The sequence below is a fragment of the Apodemus sylvaticus genome, chromosome 2 (assembly GCF_947179515.1).
Source record: "Apodemus sylvaticus chromosome 2, mApoSyl1.1, whole genome shotgun sequence".
Classification (NCBI taxonomy): Eukaryota; Metazoa; Chordata; class Mammalia; order Rodentia; family Muridae; genus Apodemus; species Apodemus sylvaticus.
The window spans coordinates 84,310,605-84,328,534 of record NC_067473.1 but is presented as its reverse complement, the minus strand read 5'-3'; the positions used below and the strand labels follow the sequence as shown (position 1 = coordinate 84,328,534).

General features: G+C 41.8%; 2 protein-coding genes across 3 annotated transcripts in view; one reads left to right on the top strand and one right to left on the bottom strand.

Moving 5' to 3' along the window:
* Nucleotides 1-856: 856 nt before the first annotated feature.
* Herc3 (HECT and RLD domain containing E3 ubiquitin protein ligase 3) overlaps nt 857-17,930 on the bottom strand; it is a 95,507-nt gene continuing 78,433 nt past the window's right edge. For both annotated transcript variants that reach the window (XM_052173826.1, XM_052173827.1), the window contains 3 exons: nt 4,149-4,332; nt 3,840-3,942; nt 857-2,078 (listed from right to left, as the gene is read on the bottom strand). In XM_052173826.1, the coding sequence (XP_052029786.1) occupies nt 1,870-2,078; nt 3,840-3,942; nt 4,149-4,332 (496 nt within the window). In that variant the 3' untranslated portion in view covers nt 857-1,869. The remainder of the gene's footprint in view (nt 2,079-3,839; nt 3,943-4,148; nt 4,333-17,930) is intronic.
* Nucleotides 16,852-17,607, top strand: Nap1l5 (nucleosome assembly protein 1 like 5). Its single transcript, XM_052173829.1, has one exon. The coding sequence runs from the start codon at nt 16,937-16,939 to the stop codon at nt 17,585-17,587; it is 651 nt and encodes a 216-aa protein (XP_052029789.1). The 5' UTR covers nt 16,852-16,936; the 3' UTR covers nt 17,588-17,607.

The following is a 17,930-nucleotide window of genomic DNA, read 5'->3' as shown; positions in this document are numbered from 1 at the left end:
TATCTCTCCCGTTATGAACTCCTGAACACATCCTGTGGAGCCTCTCAAATACATCTAACTCCCAACTCTAGGCCCTGCAGTTCTCCTTCCGGTTCTGCTCTATTGGCCATTACTCTCTTTCTTCTGATTTACCTTCTGAACTTCCCTGAATTCGTCCCTGTGTCTTTCCCCATGTTTGAACCTTTGCTGACTCCTCTCCCGCTCCAGGAATGCTTTTTGAACATTAACAACCTTCACCATTCCCATTCTTTCCCATTGCTCTCCTATTTACTTGTTGAGCATTGGGTTCAGTCATTTGATTCTTTGGCTATATGGCTTAATGCTCCCATGGAAAGCACAGTGTCCATCCCAAAATTACAACACAAATTGTTTTAAGTTAAAACACCAAATTTATTGGATAATATTGAACTATATGCAGACACATAGAAAATAAACATTTCATATAATTGTGTATCTTTTTTAAATGTTATATTTATAAGGACAGAAAAACTACCAATTTAGCAATTGGAGTAACTTTTCAAAACAAGAAAAGGAAAAGCAAAATCTACATTCCTTCATCAAGACTCGGTGCTGCATCACAATCTGTAAGTACTTCATTTTAGATAAATAAATACTTTCTCTATCCACTATAGATTTAAAATTAGAATTACATGAACTCTCCGACCATGTAGAATTTTCTTATACAATGATGAGCAGTTAAACATGTCACTTTTGAGACACATGTATTTGACTTAACATAATCCCTCTGCTGAAATATCACTGTAAATGCACATTTCACATGTGATAAACAAAAACTCTATTATCAAGAGTATCTTCATATTTTCACAGTTAGAGACAGAGGGGTTTTTTTCCTTAAAAAAAAAACTTACAAAATTTAAAATAAAAAAGACATCATGCATCCACTACCAGAAGGAAGAGGAGAACAGAGTCAAGCAGTGAAGACAAGGAAGTTAGAGGGCAAGAGGAAGGGAGGAATGGGGAACCCAGGACGAAAGGGAAGGAAGAGAGAGCAGCAGATAAAAAGTAATAAGGAAGGGGAACCTTTATTAATTGTACTGTTCTTAGGCAATATGGAAACAAGAAAATGCAACTTTCATTTCAAAAGTATGATAAAGAAGGTCTACCAATTCACTGTAAGCCCAGGGGTCATGGCTAACAAGACACATGCAGCCCACCTGCAACCTGTGGCTCTGTGTCTGTGTGATGCAGGAGGCCCAGGCAGGAGGCAGTCATGACCTATGTCCTTAAAGCAGGACATGTTCATAAAGGTTCCCATCAAGACTCACGAACTATGACAAGGCTCAGCTTCTTGGAACTGGGCGTTCTGAAGAAGCCTGTTCCATCTAGGGGCTGGGGTGGGCTGCAACAAGCCATGCATTTCCAGTGCTGAGGAGAAGGAAATGTTCTGATGGCGGGCCAGAAGGGACATATCCGTCAAGTCACCCCTGTAGGGGACTGAGAAGCCAGGAAGAGAACAGTGAAGCATGGTGAAGAGACGTCAGGGCTGAGAGACACCTGGGAAACAAAAGCTGAAAACCTGCCATTAAATCCAGCAGACTGCAACATATTCACAGATGAAGGAACAGCAACAGGTACCTTGATTTAAAACAAAACAAGACAAAAAAAAAAAATCAGATCCATTTCTCATATTAAAGCCAACTTTCTGGCTCATTCCCAACCACTGATGTTTCAAAAAGACTATTTACTATTGAACCCCAGAAACACCTTTGACTAGGCTTTAGGATTCAAAAGTCTCAAACCACTTAAACAATAAAAAAATAGAAATCACTTCCCATGATATTTTTATATCAGCCTCAATGTGGCCACAGAAGAAGGAAGGGATGGATGTCTTGGGAAAGCTGGGGTGCCTCAGGCCAAGCTAAAACCCTCATAGTTGTCAAGGGCCTGGGTGAGCCGAGTCTTCATGATCTCTTTGCTGCTGTATTTAGGGAGGTCAAGAAGGTTGTAGCAGGTGTGGGCCACAGGTAAGTACTCCTCCCCTGTGGCTGTGGACTGAATGATGATGTGTAGACTGGCCATGCCATAAATGGGGATCCGGTCACTGCCTGTGAGGAACACTGAAGAGAAGAAAATGGCATCAATGGTATGCAGTATTCTAAGCAACAGAGAAAGGCACAACACCCTGTGGCTTCCATGAATGCCATGGTGTTCTTAGGTACTAACATGTATGCACTAGACATTCCCTAGAGCCTCTATAGCATGCATGTCCTCATAGACCTTCACAGAATCAAAGATGAAAGAAATTAGTGTCATAGAAAAGGACAGCTAGCAAAGAACTCAAGTCTCTGTGACCTCAAGACCTCCCCTTTTCTCAGGTGTCTGAAAACTGTTTCCTCAGGGATCTACACGCTCATTTCCCTCCTTTCAAAAACCGGGGGACTAGACCTACATGTTCTTTAGTTCACTACTGTGATACATTCTTACTTGACAAATATAATTAGATCCCCCTGCACAGGGTAACATAGATGAAGCAGTTATACAGGGCTTCTTGTTGCTGTTTCTAATTTGCTTGTTTTTCCCACTGTTGAACTTCCAGAAATTACTAGAATGAACTCATTATCGATTTCTTTCATTTATTTTAACTATTTATTTCAGGGTGTGTATCAGGGGACGGGGGGGGGGGGGGTTGCACCAAGGGTCTCTTGGGTGCTGGGCAAGCATTCTGTCACTGTACTATGTGCCAGCTCTCATCAGTCACTTCAAATAACCTGCCATTACCTAAGGCATATAAACATACCACTATTCTTGCCAACCTTCCAAAATTAATAACACAGTAACAATAACTGATAAGAAATTGCTTAAAGCCAATGCTAACTAGAGATGCCTTTTTCCAAGGAAACTCCCAAGACCAGTAGGAAAGTAACAGCTTTTCACATTGACTTGATGACCCAACCCTTCATCGTCTCCCATGACACTGCTTCTTAACAGCTTACATGGGCAACAGGGTTCTAGGGTGACATTTTTCTCATCCTTGCTCCACGTAAGCAGGAGAATTAGTTAATATTAATGTCTTCTCACTCTTAGAAAGCAAAGAAGTTGCTTTTTTTTTGTTTCATGCAGATAAAAATTCTATTCTATTCACAGCTGTAGACAGAAGATCCAACCATTTCTAAAAGGCTGGATTTGATCATGGGAACTGACTTTACTTCACTCTCTAAAGCTATTGCCTTACTAAATGTCATGCCGCCAGTTCCAAAGGACTATATACTACATGATTCTATTTGCAAGAAACGTCTACCACGGACAAACTTGAGATTGGGTTGGGTGAAAAGAAGATATGACAGAGTGCTGCTGACATGTATGGAGTTTCTTTCTGGGAAGTGAACATACTCCAAACCTGTGAGAGTTTTAAAACCATGTACACACTACAACCCCCATGGTTTTACACTGTGAACAGGTAAACAGCATGTTAAGAGGAAAATATTACAGCAATGCTTTCTTAAGTCAAATCTTCCTCATTTTCATCTAGAATCTTTCCAGATCAATCTCTTCAGGTTTGGTGGGAAAAGGCTATCACTATGTTGCTCAGACTGATCTTCAACTCTTGGATCCAAGCAATCCTCCTGTTTCAACCTTCCAAGTAGCTGGGACTATAAGCTAAAGTGACTATTATTCTTAAAGAAAGTAAAGATTGGTGAAATGACTCTTATTTTGATCTTCTTGTTTCACACGTGTACTAACAGCCTCCGATGCATTTTAATTAATATACTGTAAATATGTTGAAGGTTGGAAGTTAACCTTTACCCGTGAATCACATCGCCCTATACAACGTCACACTAAAATATAAACACCCCCCCCCCCATGTGATAAATACTTACAGAGAAACTTCTTCTTCTTTTCTAATGGGAACTCATGGAATGTTTCCCAGAACAGTTTCACAGTGGGATGTGTACTTGAATAATCACCCTTGTAGACAGCACTCTGTCCAAAAGAGGAGGACGGAGGAGAATGAATCTTATAGAAACATTACAGTACACCCGATATTACGTGCATTTTCAACAGAAGTCACAGGGAGGCAGGAGACCTCCAGCAACTACTCAAGCATAATGCATGTGAAGACCAGGTCCTTGGCATGCCCACCTGTGCGCACGCCCACTGTGCTGCACATGTGGTTTCCCAGATCTTACCTCTTCCAGCTCTTCCCAGTTGTAGTTGCTGTTCCCCACCATCATGGCCCTCAGTTCTGCAGGCTGGAAGAGCTCGAGGACTTTGCCACCACACACCTTTAGGAAGCCACTGGAGAAGGCTGTGTACCACTCATGAACCGAAATTTGGAAGACATAATTTACATAAGCATCCACGAATTCTTGCCTGCAGGAGGACCAGAGAAATAAGCAGAGGTGGCATTGAAGCACCCAGGCTTTATGGAGCTGCCTTTCTCCACATAGGTTAAAAGTGATGGAAATGGCCTTTCATTGGGCATCCTGCATCCTGTAGTATTGGGGACTCTCCTCCCCAGCTTCTAATCCTAGGATTCTACTATGTGCCTAAAGCAATGATCTACAGCAGGGGAGGCAAGAATATAAAACCGAGCTACTGATTTTACCTGAGCTACTCCAGCTGTCATCTCTTTAAGGTCTTCCTTAGAGTTTAAGAGAAAAAAATCCTTTAAAAAATGCCCAAGGTTATAGCTGCAGGCTAATAGCCATCTTCAGAAGATAAAGCTACCTGTTACCTATATCCTTGTGTGTTTCTTTTGTTTTTAATGTATGCATGTGCAATGCATGTGAGTGTAAAAGACACATTCCTGGTATCATTTCTCAGATGCCATCCATCTTGATTTTGGAGACAAGGGAGCCCTGTAGATCTGCCTCCTTCCTCCCTACCACTGGAGTTACAAGTGTATACTATCATGCTTTGTGTTTTTACTTGGATTCGGGGAATCTAAACAATGTCAATGAAAGGACTCTAGCCAGACCAGGCCTGGCAAGCCTTGTCCATCTCCTCTATTCCCTCTGCATTGCTAAAATAAACCAAACCAAACCAAAACAGAACAAAAACCACAAGATTACATTTCTAAAGCGAATCACCAAGGTCTATTCCCTTATTTGGCCACTTCCTCCTCTTGAGGCTGACTAGCAGGGCCCAGCTATCACATGATTAAAGTCTAGCAATTAAAAGCCCCCTTTGGTTCACTCAATTAACATGCCCAATCAAAATATACCATTGCATCCTAGCCCATTCTAACACAAACCTCCATTTTTCTCCTCTTAAAAGTTACATTTGCTTATTGATTCTTGACCTTGGTGGCCATTGGTATCCTGCTCAGGAAATTATCTCCTGTACTGACAAAGTTCAAGGCTATTTCTCATTTTCTGTTCTCTTAGATTTAGTGTATCTGGTTTTACGTTGAGGTCTTTGATCCATTTGGATTTGAGTTTTGTGCAGAGTGATAAATATGGATCTATTTGCATTCTTCTACATACAGACATCCAGCTAGACCAGCACCATTTGTTGACCATTATATGATTTTGGCTTCTTTGTAGAAATCAAGTGTCTGTAGGTATATGGTTTTATTTCTGAATCTTCAATTTGATTACATTGATTAAATAGTCTGTTTCTATACTAGTACATGCAGTTTTCACTACTAAATACTTGCAGTTTTTTTACTATTTGCTCTGTAGTATAGCTTGAGGTCAGGGACGGTGATACATTCAGAAGTTCTTTTATTGATCAGGGCCATTTTGTTTATCCCCGTGTTTTTTGTTTTCCATATGAAGTAGAAAATTGTTCTTTCGAGATCTGTGAAGAATTATGTTGGAATTTTGATGTGGATTGTATTGAATCTTTAGATTATTTGTGGTAAGGTGGTTATTTTCACTATGTTAATCCTAAAGATCCATAAACATGGGAGATCTTTGCATCTTCTGATATCTTTCGCCTCTAGTTTTTGGATCACAAATTTGTCCCACCACACCTGGCTTCATCTGCCTTCTTATAAATCCTTTAAGTATGTCAGGAAACACCTGTCTTAACAGCTATTCTATCTCCCAGTAATCAGGCAAATATAAATGCAAACAGCAGTGAATTATCATTTGCACCCATCTGACTAGCATATGCTTAAAACTGAGATGACATCCAGGGGAAATTGGAACCTCATAGAGGGTCAGGGGAGGATGAACCAGGGCATGACAGGAACTATGCATACTTGCTGGGGACATACATGAAGACCAGCCAAACGAGAAAAATGAGGACTATTTAATGAAATCATTCTATAACAAGAGAGTCAGCCACGGTTGCCTATGACTCAAAAGCAGTCAGAAGAATGGAGAGAGAATTATCTGCAACTCATAGCAGAAAGTGGGACAATTTCAAAACAGCCTGATGGTAGTAGCTTCTGGTACATGGATGCTGTGGCTGGCTGAACAGATGCAGGCATCGCAGGCATCCTAAGCAAATACTTAGGGTATCTACTCCCCTCCCTCACCCCATCCCCATCTGTCTAGTAGTTGGGTAGTAAGGAAGATTGCTAACTGTTTAAAATCCTGACCATTTTGATCTGATTGCTAACAAAGTTTCCCAGGAAAATAGTAAGGCCTCCTGTATGGCTTCCTGTAGAGTTAGTTTTCCTCTGTAAGTTGCTACACATGGATCAAAATTCTACCTTGTAGGTGGGCAGGCTAATGTCCATGTGTTTATGTAATCTTTCACAAACAGGGGCATAAGCTAAGAAGTGAGACAAAAAATACTCAAGGGGACAATTTGTCAATATCTGGAAAAGTTAAAAATAGAAAAGTTGTTGTTTTTTTCATCCTGAGCTTTATGGTCCCTTTATGAGCTTTCAGAGAGATCTGGAGACACTGGAGGAAAGGGACAAGGAACCTGGGGTGTCTGCTGCAGTACATCCCTGTTAACAAGAGAATTCAGAGAAACAAAACCAACCATTCGCTAACATAAGAATGCGCAAGGATAACGGCATGACAGAAAGCATCAAGTAGACTGGCTTCAGGGAATTAACTAGAGCTGCATTTCTCCAAATAAACAGTCTCAGGAATGGTCAGTGCAAACCAAGCTTCTTGATGCGAAGTAAAGCACACCAGCATTCATGCTTTCTTTCCTTTGCCCTCAAAGCAGTGTTTCCAATGAAAAGCAAGAGCTCCACCACTCACAACCCCACCTCCAGTAAGTTATTTATTCTGTCTTTCCCTCAGTCTTCCCATCTGGGAAGTAGGAAAACAGTTAATACCTATAAAAGTGCTTAAGACCGAAGAGTAGTCTAAAATAATATGTAAGCTATTGCTCTCATACTGTTTAGGGATATTTACATATATGATATGTATATCATATCATATGTCATATACCATTTCATCATTAAAAATAAAAGCAATAATGCTAAAATGTTTCTGTCTTGATATACATGTTTATTATAAAAGTTGAAAACCTGAAATAACACATCAAATGGGCAGTGTTTTATGCAAAGGCTAGGGAATGGGATGGATGCCAGGAGAGGGCTTGCCTAGAATGTGTGAGATCTCAGGGCCCTATGTTTAATCCTCAGTATGAAATGAGAGCTGGGGGGAGGGAGGGAGGAAGGGAGGGAGCATGATAGGATGAAGAAATATATGGGGTTTTATTGGTATCAATGACATCTTTCAAAATACCAAAATCAAATATATCTCTTAGGCTTCTAGAAGACAGCAGATTAGAAGTTTCTGTCTTGAGACTCCATGAATCAGTAGGTCAAAAGCAAAGACTATATTCCAGAGGAAGAGCATTGGGAATTGAAAACATGGTGAAAGAATGGCTAAAAGGCAGAGAGAGATAGAAGGGGATTGCAGAAAAAAGTTGAGAAGCAGCAGCTCAGGCCAGGTGTGGAATGTGAGGGCCCTGCTGAAGCTGCATTTGAGGTAAAGCAGAGGACCCTGGTGGTAAGAAACCAGCAGGCCTGACTTCAGGAGTAGTACTCACTTCCTGCAAGCCTAAAGTCCAGTGTTGGTTTAGGTTAACTCCTCTGGGACAGGAGTGGAAACTCAGCATCTCTCAGCATCTCAGTGCTGCTGAAAGACACCATCCTGACAGAGGGCAACAGAGGACCTGTAAACATGGAACAATTCCAAGTGGGAGCCAAGGCTCTGGAGGGACAGTGTCTCACTGCCCTCGCCTCCAAGGTTAAAAGACAGAGGCAAAGACAGACTAAATAACTTGCCTAGGGTCGGGGCTGTAAGTGGTTGAGATCTTGCTTTTCCTTGGTAACATTGTTTCAGGGGCAAGGAAGCAATTTATGTAAATGTTGACATGGTTTACTTCACACTGAGAAGCTTGGTTTCTACTGAGCATTTCGGAGACTGTTCATTTTGAGAATTGCGGATGTAGTTAGTGCTGTGGTGAGGATTCTGTGGTGAGGCCTGAGGATTCCTGTGAAGACAGGGCTCTGAGGCTACTACCTGAATCTGAACCCTGACTCACCAGAGCACCCACTCCCTGTCACAGGCTTTGAAAGAGCTGAGATGTACCGGCAGAGCTGGTTCCTTATAGTGCAGAACTCAGAGCTACATTTTTCCCTCCTCTTTTACTTAGCCGTGTTTCTTTCTTTCCTCCTTCCCTCCCAGTTCCTCTACTGTATTCTTCACTGTTATTCCTTTAACCATCATGAATTCTTAAACTTCATACTTTGATACTATTTTCCCCCTAAAGTTCTTGTTAGTGTAGTTCTTAGCTTTATTTGGTTTGATTGCAATTTGTCTATGTAACTTATTTTTCTGGTATTCTAACAGCAGTTTGTTTTACTCTCTGAGTAGCAGAGCTCTCAAAAGAAAGCTGGCCACCCTGAAGACCCTAAAATAAAACCAGAAAGGATACCATCCCAGCACACCCATAAGCTGTACCTAGAAACATGCACCATCCAAAAATGCAATGTAGCACAATTTGTCCAAAAGTTAGCAATTCTCAGAAAAACTGAAATTCCTCAAATGGTCAAACTATCAAATAATTCAAAAGTTTAGGGTTTTGTTTTTTGTTTTTTTAAAAATGATCAATGACTTCAAAGATCACTCAAAGAAACAGAAGAATGAACTGAAGAAGTCAATTCAAAATACAGATAAGAAATTCAACAACTTGGGTAGGGATATTCAGCATAGAAATATAGATTCTTCCCGGCAGTGGTGGCACACACCTTTAATCCCAGCACTTGGGAGGCAGAGGCAGGCAGATTTCTGAGTCCGAGGCCAGCCTGGTCTACAGAGTGAGTTCCAGGACAGCCAGGGCTACACAGAGAAACCCTGTCTCGGAAAAAAAAAAACCACCCCCCCAAAAAGAAATATAGATTCTATGGCTAAGATAAAAAATGCAAGAGATATCACATGCTGTCGAAGACGTCGAGCAGGGTGAATACGCACCACTTCTGTGGGAGTGTAAACTTGAACAACCACTTTGAAAGTCAATTTGGCAATGTCTCAGAAAACTAAGAATAGTTCTACCTCAAGACCCAACTATACCACCCCTGAGTATATACCCAAAAGAGGCTCCAGCATCCCACAAAGACTTGCTCAACCATGCTCATAGCAGATTTATTCATAATAGTCAGAAACTGGAAACAACCTAGATGTCCTTCAACTGGAAAATGAATAAAGAAAATGTGGCATACATTCCATCTACAATGGAATGCTACTCAGCTATTAAAAACAAAGACATCATGAATTCTGGAAGCAAATGGATGGAATTTGAGAATATCATTCTACGTGAGGTATGCATGGTATATATTCATTTACAAGGGAATATTAGCCATAAAATATAGGATGTTCATGGTATACTCCACGAACCCAATGAAACTAGACAAGATGCTTGCTTAGTTTCTTGAACAAGCTAGGATGCTTGAATCTCACTTAGGATGGGGAATAAAATAGTCATAAGAGACAGATGGGAGAGGGAACAGGGAGAGAGAGGGGATGGCAAGGAGAATGGGGTGGTTGTGGAGGATCAGGTGAGGGGAAGGACAGGAGAGATATCTAGATGGCCATGAGAATGAATGGAAATCTGCAACTGACGAAGGTGGAGAGCATCTTCAGGACAAGACAGAGACCTGGAATAAGGGAGGCACCCAAGAATCAATGGAGGTGACCTTCGCTGTGACTCACAGCATTGGGGTTATGGAACTTGAAGAGGCCATATACTGTAGACACCACCCACCCACAAAACTTTCAACCCAAAATTTATCCTGTCTACCAAAAAATGTGGGAATGGGGGATGGGGCAGAGACTGAGGGAATGGCCAACTAATATCTAGCCCAACTTGAAACCCATTCCACGGGCAAGCACCAATGCCTAACTCTATTAAAGATAGATAGTCTATTATGCTTGTAGACAGGAGTCTAGCATGGCTGTCCTATGGGAGGCACCACCCAGCAGCTGACTCAGATGGATGCAGACGCCCACAGCCAAACAGTGGATGAAGCTTGGAAACTCTAGAGAAGAACAGACTGTGGACCCTGAAGGGGATAGGAACTCTACAGGAAGCCAAATAGAGTCATCGAACCTAGACCCGTGGGGCTCTCAGAGGCTGAACCATCAACCAAAGAATATACATGGAGTGGGCCTAGGCCTCTATGCACATATGTAGCAGATGTGCAGCTTGGTCTTCATGTGGGTCCTGAACAACTGGAATTGGGGCTATCGCAAAAGCTCTTGCCTGTACATGGGATATTTTCTTCTAGCTGGGCTGCCTTGTCTGGCCTCAGTGGGAGAAGCAGCCGCTAGCCTTGCAGAGACATGAAATGTCAGTGTTGGGGAATAACCAGGGAGGCCCCACCTGCTTAGAGGAGAAGGGGACAGGGAGGGAGAAAAGACTGTAGGAGGGGGCGGCAAGGAGGGAGGGCAATGAGCAGGCTGTAAAGTGAATACGTATAAAAATTAAAAAAAAGACAAAAATAAAAATTAAAAAGATGATTATAAAATGAAAAGAGCAGAGGAAAAGAGGAGAGAGGAAAGATAGAAAGGAGATAAAGGGGAAGAGGGAAAGGGACAGAGAGAGGGAGAGAACAGGGGAGAGGAAGAGGTGGAGGGAAAAAAGAAAAAACCAAAAACATTATCAGAGAAACACCAGAGTTAAACTGGACCATTGAACAAATGGACTTAAGCATCCGCAGACTATTCCATCCAACAGCTGTGGAATACGCATTCTTTTTAGGAGTCCACAGAACTTTTTCTCAAATAGAATATATTTTAAGTCATAAAGCAAGCCAATAAGTACAAGAAAATGTTCTTGTATCTCATCAGAAAATAGAAGAAACTCAGGAATGAAAAGTAAAAAAAACTATAGAAATTAAGTCAGTGCATGGAGCCTGAACAATGGGGTTATAAAAATCAGCAAGAAAATTAATAAATTCCGTAAGTTCAAATGAAAGTTATAATACAGCTTACTACAACCTCAGGGTCACAGCAATACTAGTTCTAAGTAAGAACTTTAGAGACATGAGTTTTCACATTAAACTTCAGAGATCTCAAATAAATGACCCAACATTGCAGAGAAACAAGAACAAGACAGATCCAAAAGTAGCACGTAGAAAGAAACAGTGAAGACTGTGACAGAAATCAATGATGTAAAGACGGAAAAACAACAGAAAAGAACCCAGTGTGTATAGAAGGGGGAAAACTGAAAGCATTCACCCTATAATCAGGCACAAAAATGGGGTTTCTGAAACCGAGGTGTCCATGCTCCCAAACTTTATTCAATATAGTCTGAAAGCACAGCCAGAACAAAAGTCAAGAAGAAGAATGGAAGGGCTATAAATAAAAAGGGACAGACACAAACCATCCCTATTCATAGACTTCACAATAAGGCTGAGATCTGATAACTACTTTCATCAGAGCAGCCATATACCAAATCAATGTACAAAAGCCAGCAGCTTTTCTATATACCAATAACAGACCTACTGCGAAATAAATCCAGCGGAAATGAAATTGTCCAAGAAATGCCTGCTCTGCCATATTTACTGTGCTACTAATCCAAACAGCCATGCTATGGAACCAACCTTTGCCTGTATTACTTTCCTTTCCTATTGCTGTGATAAAATTTCCTGATGAAAGCAAGCTAAGGGTCAAAGGGCTTGTTTGGGTCACAATTACACATGCATTACCATGGAAGTAAAGGTAACAGGAGCGTAAGTGACCTGGTCATATTAGATCTGTAGTCCTGAGCCACAAGCAATGAATTAATGCATGCCCTGCTCGTTCTGCTCTCCTATTTTATATAGTTCAGGACCCAACACTGAAGGACTGGTCCTGACTGGAATTACAGTGGGTCCTAATCCGAGACTAAAAATCAGAGACTAATCTTAGTCTAGAGAATCAACCCCAGGTGTGTCCAGAGGCTCGACCCACCCTGCACGAATGACCCATGACCAAACCAAGTTGACAATGAACACTAACACCACATTGCTCATCAGTAGGTAAGAATGAAGTGTGACTCGTATACAATTAAGTATTATACAACCATAAAGGATAAGTTAGGTCATTTGCAGGAAGATGGAGGGAATCAGAGATCAAGTGAAACAAAACTGCCAGACTCAGAAAGACAAATTCTGCATGTGCTTACCCACCCAACAATTGAACAGTGCAATACAATGGAAAACCAGAGGAGACAGGTTCAAATCTAGGCTAGAATTCTCATTTTAAAAACTGGGTAAGTTTTTGTTTCTACGCTTTCAAAGAAAACCATTACCACTCCATTTATTTCACATATATTTGATTTTGAGTTTTTATTTTGGCTCTTCTCTTTGCTGTTCCTTTCAATCTGATTTTAGGTTTTGTTTAGCCTACGTAATGCTTGGGAACTGAACCATGACCCTGATTGATCAATCTTGGGATGTGGCATTCAATAAACCATCCCTATTTGACTTGAGACTGGTTTTTGAGTGGTTTGTGCAGCTATTCCTAGACCCCAACAGATTTGGTGTGTTCTTGCTTTTCTAAGCCCTTGAGATGCCTTATGGGTTTTCTTATTCAAAGTCGGTTTTTGTTTTTGTGTTTTCAAGACAGGGCTTTTCTGTGTTACCCTGGCTGTCCTGGAACTCGCTCTGTAATCCAGACTGGCCTCTAACTCAGGGATCTACCTGCCTCTGCCTCCTGAGCTGGAATTAAAGACGTGCACCACCAATGCCCAACTTAATTCCAAGTCTTTTATTGACTGACACCCGTATTCACTGCTGCAAGCTTCCCTGCCAGTGAAGCTTTCTACAGCCTCCAGCTGTGGGTGCTGCATTCCCAATTTCACTAGTTTTAGGAAATGTTTTGAAAGTTTTTAGTTCTCTTCAGATTTCAATGACTTCCTATTTCTTCAAAAGTATGACCTGCAGAACTCTGCCTACTCCATTCCCAGTCTGGTCAGCTTGATTTAGCCTATGCCACATCCAACTTTCATGCCTTTCCCCAGGGCACTCACCCTGTACCCAGTCTGAAGAGCTCCCTGAATCCTAGCCTGCCTATGTCCTCCTCTGCTCTTGGAGCTATCCGCCAGTGGTCTTGTCTACACCATTCCCAACCACCCACGGCTTGCTCCCTTTCCGCACACTTTGGCCACCAGCTCAGTCTTAATCAGACCCCGTTCCAAATTCATAGAGCTTACTTCAGTTTGTACACAGTCCTAGACTGGTGAAGTCCAAGATCTCAGCCTACCCACAGCATCACCACACTCCCAGACAGCTTGGGTAGCAATGACTGAAAATCAACCTAATCAGATCCATCTGAATAATCTCATTCATTTCCTTCCCCTCTCTCTCCCTCCCCTCCCTTCCTTCCTTCCTTCCTTCCTTCCTTCCTTCCTTCCTTCTCTTTTTCAAATGAGGTTCTCAATTCTTTCTACCATAAATTGATTTTTACTATAGCAAAGTGACTACTATAGAACTTGGTACAAAGACCCTGCCTTTTTTTCTTTTTTTTTGTCTACTTATTTAAAGCTGACTTTTGATTTCTAGTATAAAATTAAAATGCCAGTCTAGAAAATATGCATAAAATACATGTCACAAAGAATTTGCATTCGGAGTACATAAGAAAAACTTAGCACTCAGGGAAAAAAATTTAGAAATAAGTAACAAAATTAAATACATGTTATCCAAAAATATAAGAATGGTAAATGTGCACATTGATAAATATTCAGAATCACTTATCATTAAGTATACCAGGAACACTGCAATCCCAACACTCAAGATGCTGATGAGAGCGAGTTCCAGGTCTGGCACACAAATCGGTATGATATATAGACTCTATTTCAAAACAAAGCATGCAAAACAACTACTGCTTTTCCACATTACTGTGTAAAATCAAACTATTATAGCCATGTGGAAAAGTGTAGCCATTATTTATGAAGTTAAATATACCAAATAATCCAGCAACTTTATTGGTAAGTATTTACAGTAAAGATGTGCTCACATAGCAATCTTCAGACAGATGATCACAGTGGTAGCATCCACTTTTTTAAAACTAAAAATAATACTACTGGAAATATTCCTCAACAATACATACAATGTAACAAATTGATAACATGACTGTATTGATGAGTATCAAATGAAAATGGCAAACTCCAAAAGCCACACATGATTTCATTCACAATTTAAAAAGTACAGAATTAGGGCCGTGGAGGTGCTCACCCTTATCTCTAGCACTGGGGGGGGGGGGGGGGGGCAGGTGAATCTTTTGAGTTCTTGCCAGCCTAGTCTATAGAGCAAGCTACAGGACAGCAGAGCTATACAGAGCAACCCAGTCTTGAAAAACAAAACAAGTAGATTTTTAAGCCAGGTGGTGGTGGCACACACCTTTAATCCCAGCATTTGGAAGGCAGATACAAGTGGATCTCTGTGAGTTTGAGGCCAGCCTGTCTACACAGAGAGTTCCAGGACAGCCAGGGCTGAACAGTGAAACTCTGTCTCCAAAAACAAAGCAAGAATTCTTAAGACATTATATAGATCAATATATCACACGCAGGGTAAGGGAAAGGCCCCATGGTTATTTTAGGGAAGTAAAATCACCATTCTCTATCTTGATTACCATAGAGCTTACATTAACACATTTGTTGGTGGAAACACTCCCCAAATGCTGGGTTTTACTAACAGCCTAGTCTAAGTTTTAAGATCTTATGAATGAAAAAGTAAATGACTTAAAAGAGGGCCAGCAAGGAAGGTCGGCAGATAAGTCGTTTGCTTCTTAGGGCCTGAAGACCTAAATGAAATTCCCAGAAGCACATAGTTGGAATGATAGAACCCACAGACATTCACACTGTGGAATGTGCAAACATTCCATCAACAAATAAAGACAAAAATGTAATGTAAAAAAGAACAAGGGGTAGGGAAGTAAAGCAAACTAAAGGACTCAGAAGTACATTAAAAATGTATTTTGTAAATATTTACTTTCTTTGGTCAGAGGGACAAAGGTATTTGTTTTTTGAAAGACATTATGCATAACTATTTTTTTCCACTGGATATATTCTTTATTTATATTTCAAATGTTATCTCCTTTCCCAGTCACACCCCCCCCACCCCCCCACCCCGGGAATCTCCTATCCCATCCTCCCTCACCCTGCTTCTTGGAGGGTGTTTCTTCACCTACCTCCCCCGCCCTTGATTCCCCTACAATGGGGCATCTAACCTTCATAGAGCCAAGGACCTCTCCTCCCCTTGATGCCTGACAAGGCAATCCTCTGCTACATATATGCATAACTATATTTGCATATTAATAGAGTAATTTTACTTTTAAAAAAGCAAGTGCTTACTCCATGTCAGCACTAAATGATTTACATATAATTAATTTAATATACATAAGAACCAAAAGATAGAGATTCCTTACGGAATTCATATGCATAAAACTCTGGCAAGACCCACCACAGAGAAAAGCAGACCTAAATAGGTAATGAATATATCCTCTAGGAACCACTTAAGATTTGTGCCCAGCTCTGTATTCAAGATGCTCTGAGGAGGCAGGAAGGCCTCGGGAGTTCGCATAGTTTGAAGCTAGATTGGACCAGCTAAGTAAGCAAATAGATAAAAGAAATAAATAATAATCTGGCTTGTATGGGTTAAAAAATAAAAGATCATTCCATTATCAGAAAACGAGACTTTGATGTTTATGGTCTTTTCTAAAGATCTCACATCCAAATCACAAGCAGATCCAAAGAACAGATGGTTAACTGTGAAGTGTTTGGTGACAAATGACTGTAGAAGCATCTGTGGTCCCTTAAGGAAGAGTAGGGCCAAACACATGCTTTTCCAGATGTATTAAAATGACCTCTTTTCCCCAGCCTTTATGGGCATGTCTAATCTGCTAACTGGAAGCAGTGTGCCTCCCAAAAAAACTGAATTGGACCCTACACATTTGTACATGAGAGCATCTTTTCACGATCGGAGGGCTTTGTTTTTCTTCTGTTGATCTTCGCTATTTCTTTTCATAAGCACCTGCATGGACCCTTTGGTAATATTACTAAAGGGCTTACAGTGCAGAAATTTGCCACACAAACTTACAGAACCAATTCCAAGGACTGGAATTTGCCACTAGGATATATGTAACTAGGTTTAACAGAGATAGATGTCTCACTGGCTGCTCTAGGAGCCCAAGATGATCTGTGCAGATAAACGCATTGAGGGTCTGCAAGGGAGGAGGAAAATGGTTCTCCCACGTTTCTGTTCTCAGGAAGTAAATTTAAGACGCAATCAAGATTTGGAAAGTACCCATAGCCAAGGCTGACTAAAATCAGCTATGGCGCACTTCCGACAAAGATTGTCAGGTGCATTGCGGATTCGAAGAGCTGAGATGGGAGGGGGAACACACAGTAAACAGAAGGGGGCCGCATAAACAGGTATGGAAAGTTACAGTTTCAGCGTCGAGCTGGTTCCAGCCGGTAACGGAGGGGTGGGGGCGGATGCTGGGGGCTGGGTGTCTAAGTGGCAGGTTTAAGGGACCTTGGAGATAGCAGCATAGCAACAATTTGGTGCAGTATGTGCTCACAGCCATCAGCTGATACTGAGCAGCCATTCCAGCCGTCAGCGTTTGCTGCATCCTCAAAACTCACTCTGGACCAGGCGCAGTCACAGCTGCAAGACGGCTCTGGCCCAGCTCTGTCGCAGACTGCGCAACCACCAGACCACTGCGGCAAAAAAGCCCAGCTGAGCCGAGCACTAGCCATGGCTGACCCCGAGAAGCAGGGACCCGCTGAGAGCCGCGCCGAGGACGAGGTAATGGAGGGAGCCCAGGGTGGTGAGGATGCCGCGACCGGTGACAGTGCCGCGGCGCCTGTGGCTGAAGAGCCCCAGGCACCCGCAGAGAATGCCACCAAGCCCAAAAAAGACTTTATCGAGAGCCTGCCGAACTCCGTCAAATGCCGTGTTCTGGCGCTCAAAAAGCTGCAGAAGCGCTGCGATAAGATCGAGGCCAAATTTGACAAGGAATTCCAGGCTCTGGAGAAAAAGTACAACGAAATCTACAAGCCCCTACTCGCCAAGATCCAGGAGCTGACCGGAGAGATGGAGGGCTGCGCGTGGACCCTGGAGGAAGATGATGATGAAGACGACGAGGAAGAAGACGAGGAGGAGGAGGAAGAGGAGGCTGCAGCTGGCGCAATTGGGGGTCCCGCCGCCGCCAAGAAGTGAGCACAGCAGCTGACAGGTGACAAATCCCCTCCCCCTTTTATTTCCAATAAAAATAAAGTCGGCAGACTTTAAAAGACTCAGGATTTGCCCCAAATACAATGTGAATCTATTCTGATATTCCTAAAATTAAATTGAATCAAGTAGATTCTGGCTAGCCCATTTTCTAATCTGATCTTTATTTGTGTAAAACAGATGCCAAAAGATGTTTTTGTTTTTGTTTAAAAAAACTAATTAAACTTATTTTTTTTCCTCCCTGCTCTTCCGTGGGAACTGGACTTGAGACTGGTGAAAGGCTGTCAGTTAGATGGGAATTGAAGTGCGTCACACGTTGAGATCCATTCAT

Excerpts from the sequence above, each read along its gene's own strand:
- Nap1l5 (XM_052173829.1), top strand. The coding sequence starts at position 16,937 with ATGTGCTCACAGCCATCAGCTGATACTGAGCAGCCATTCCAGCCGTCA.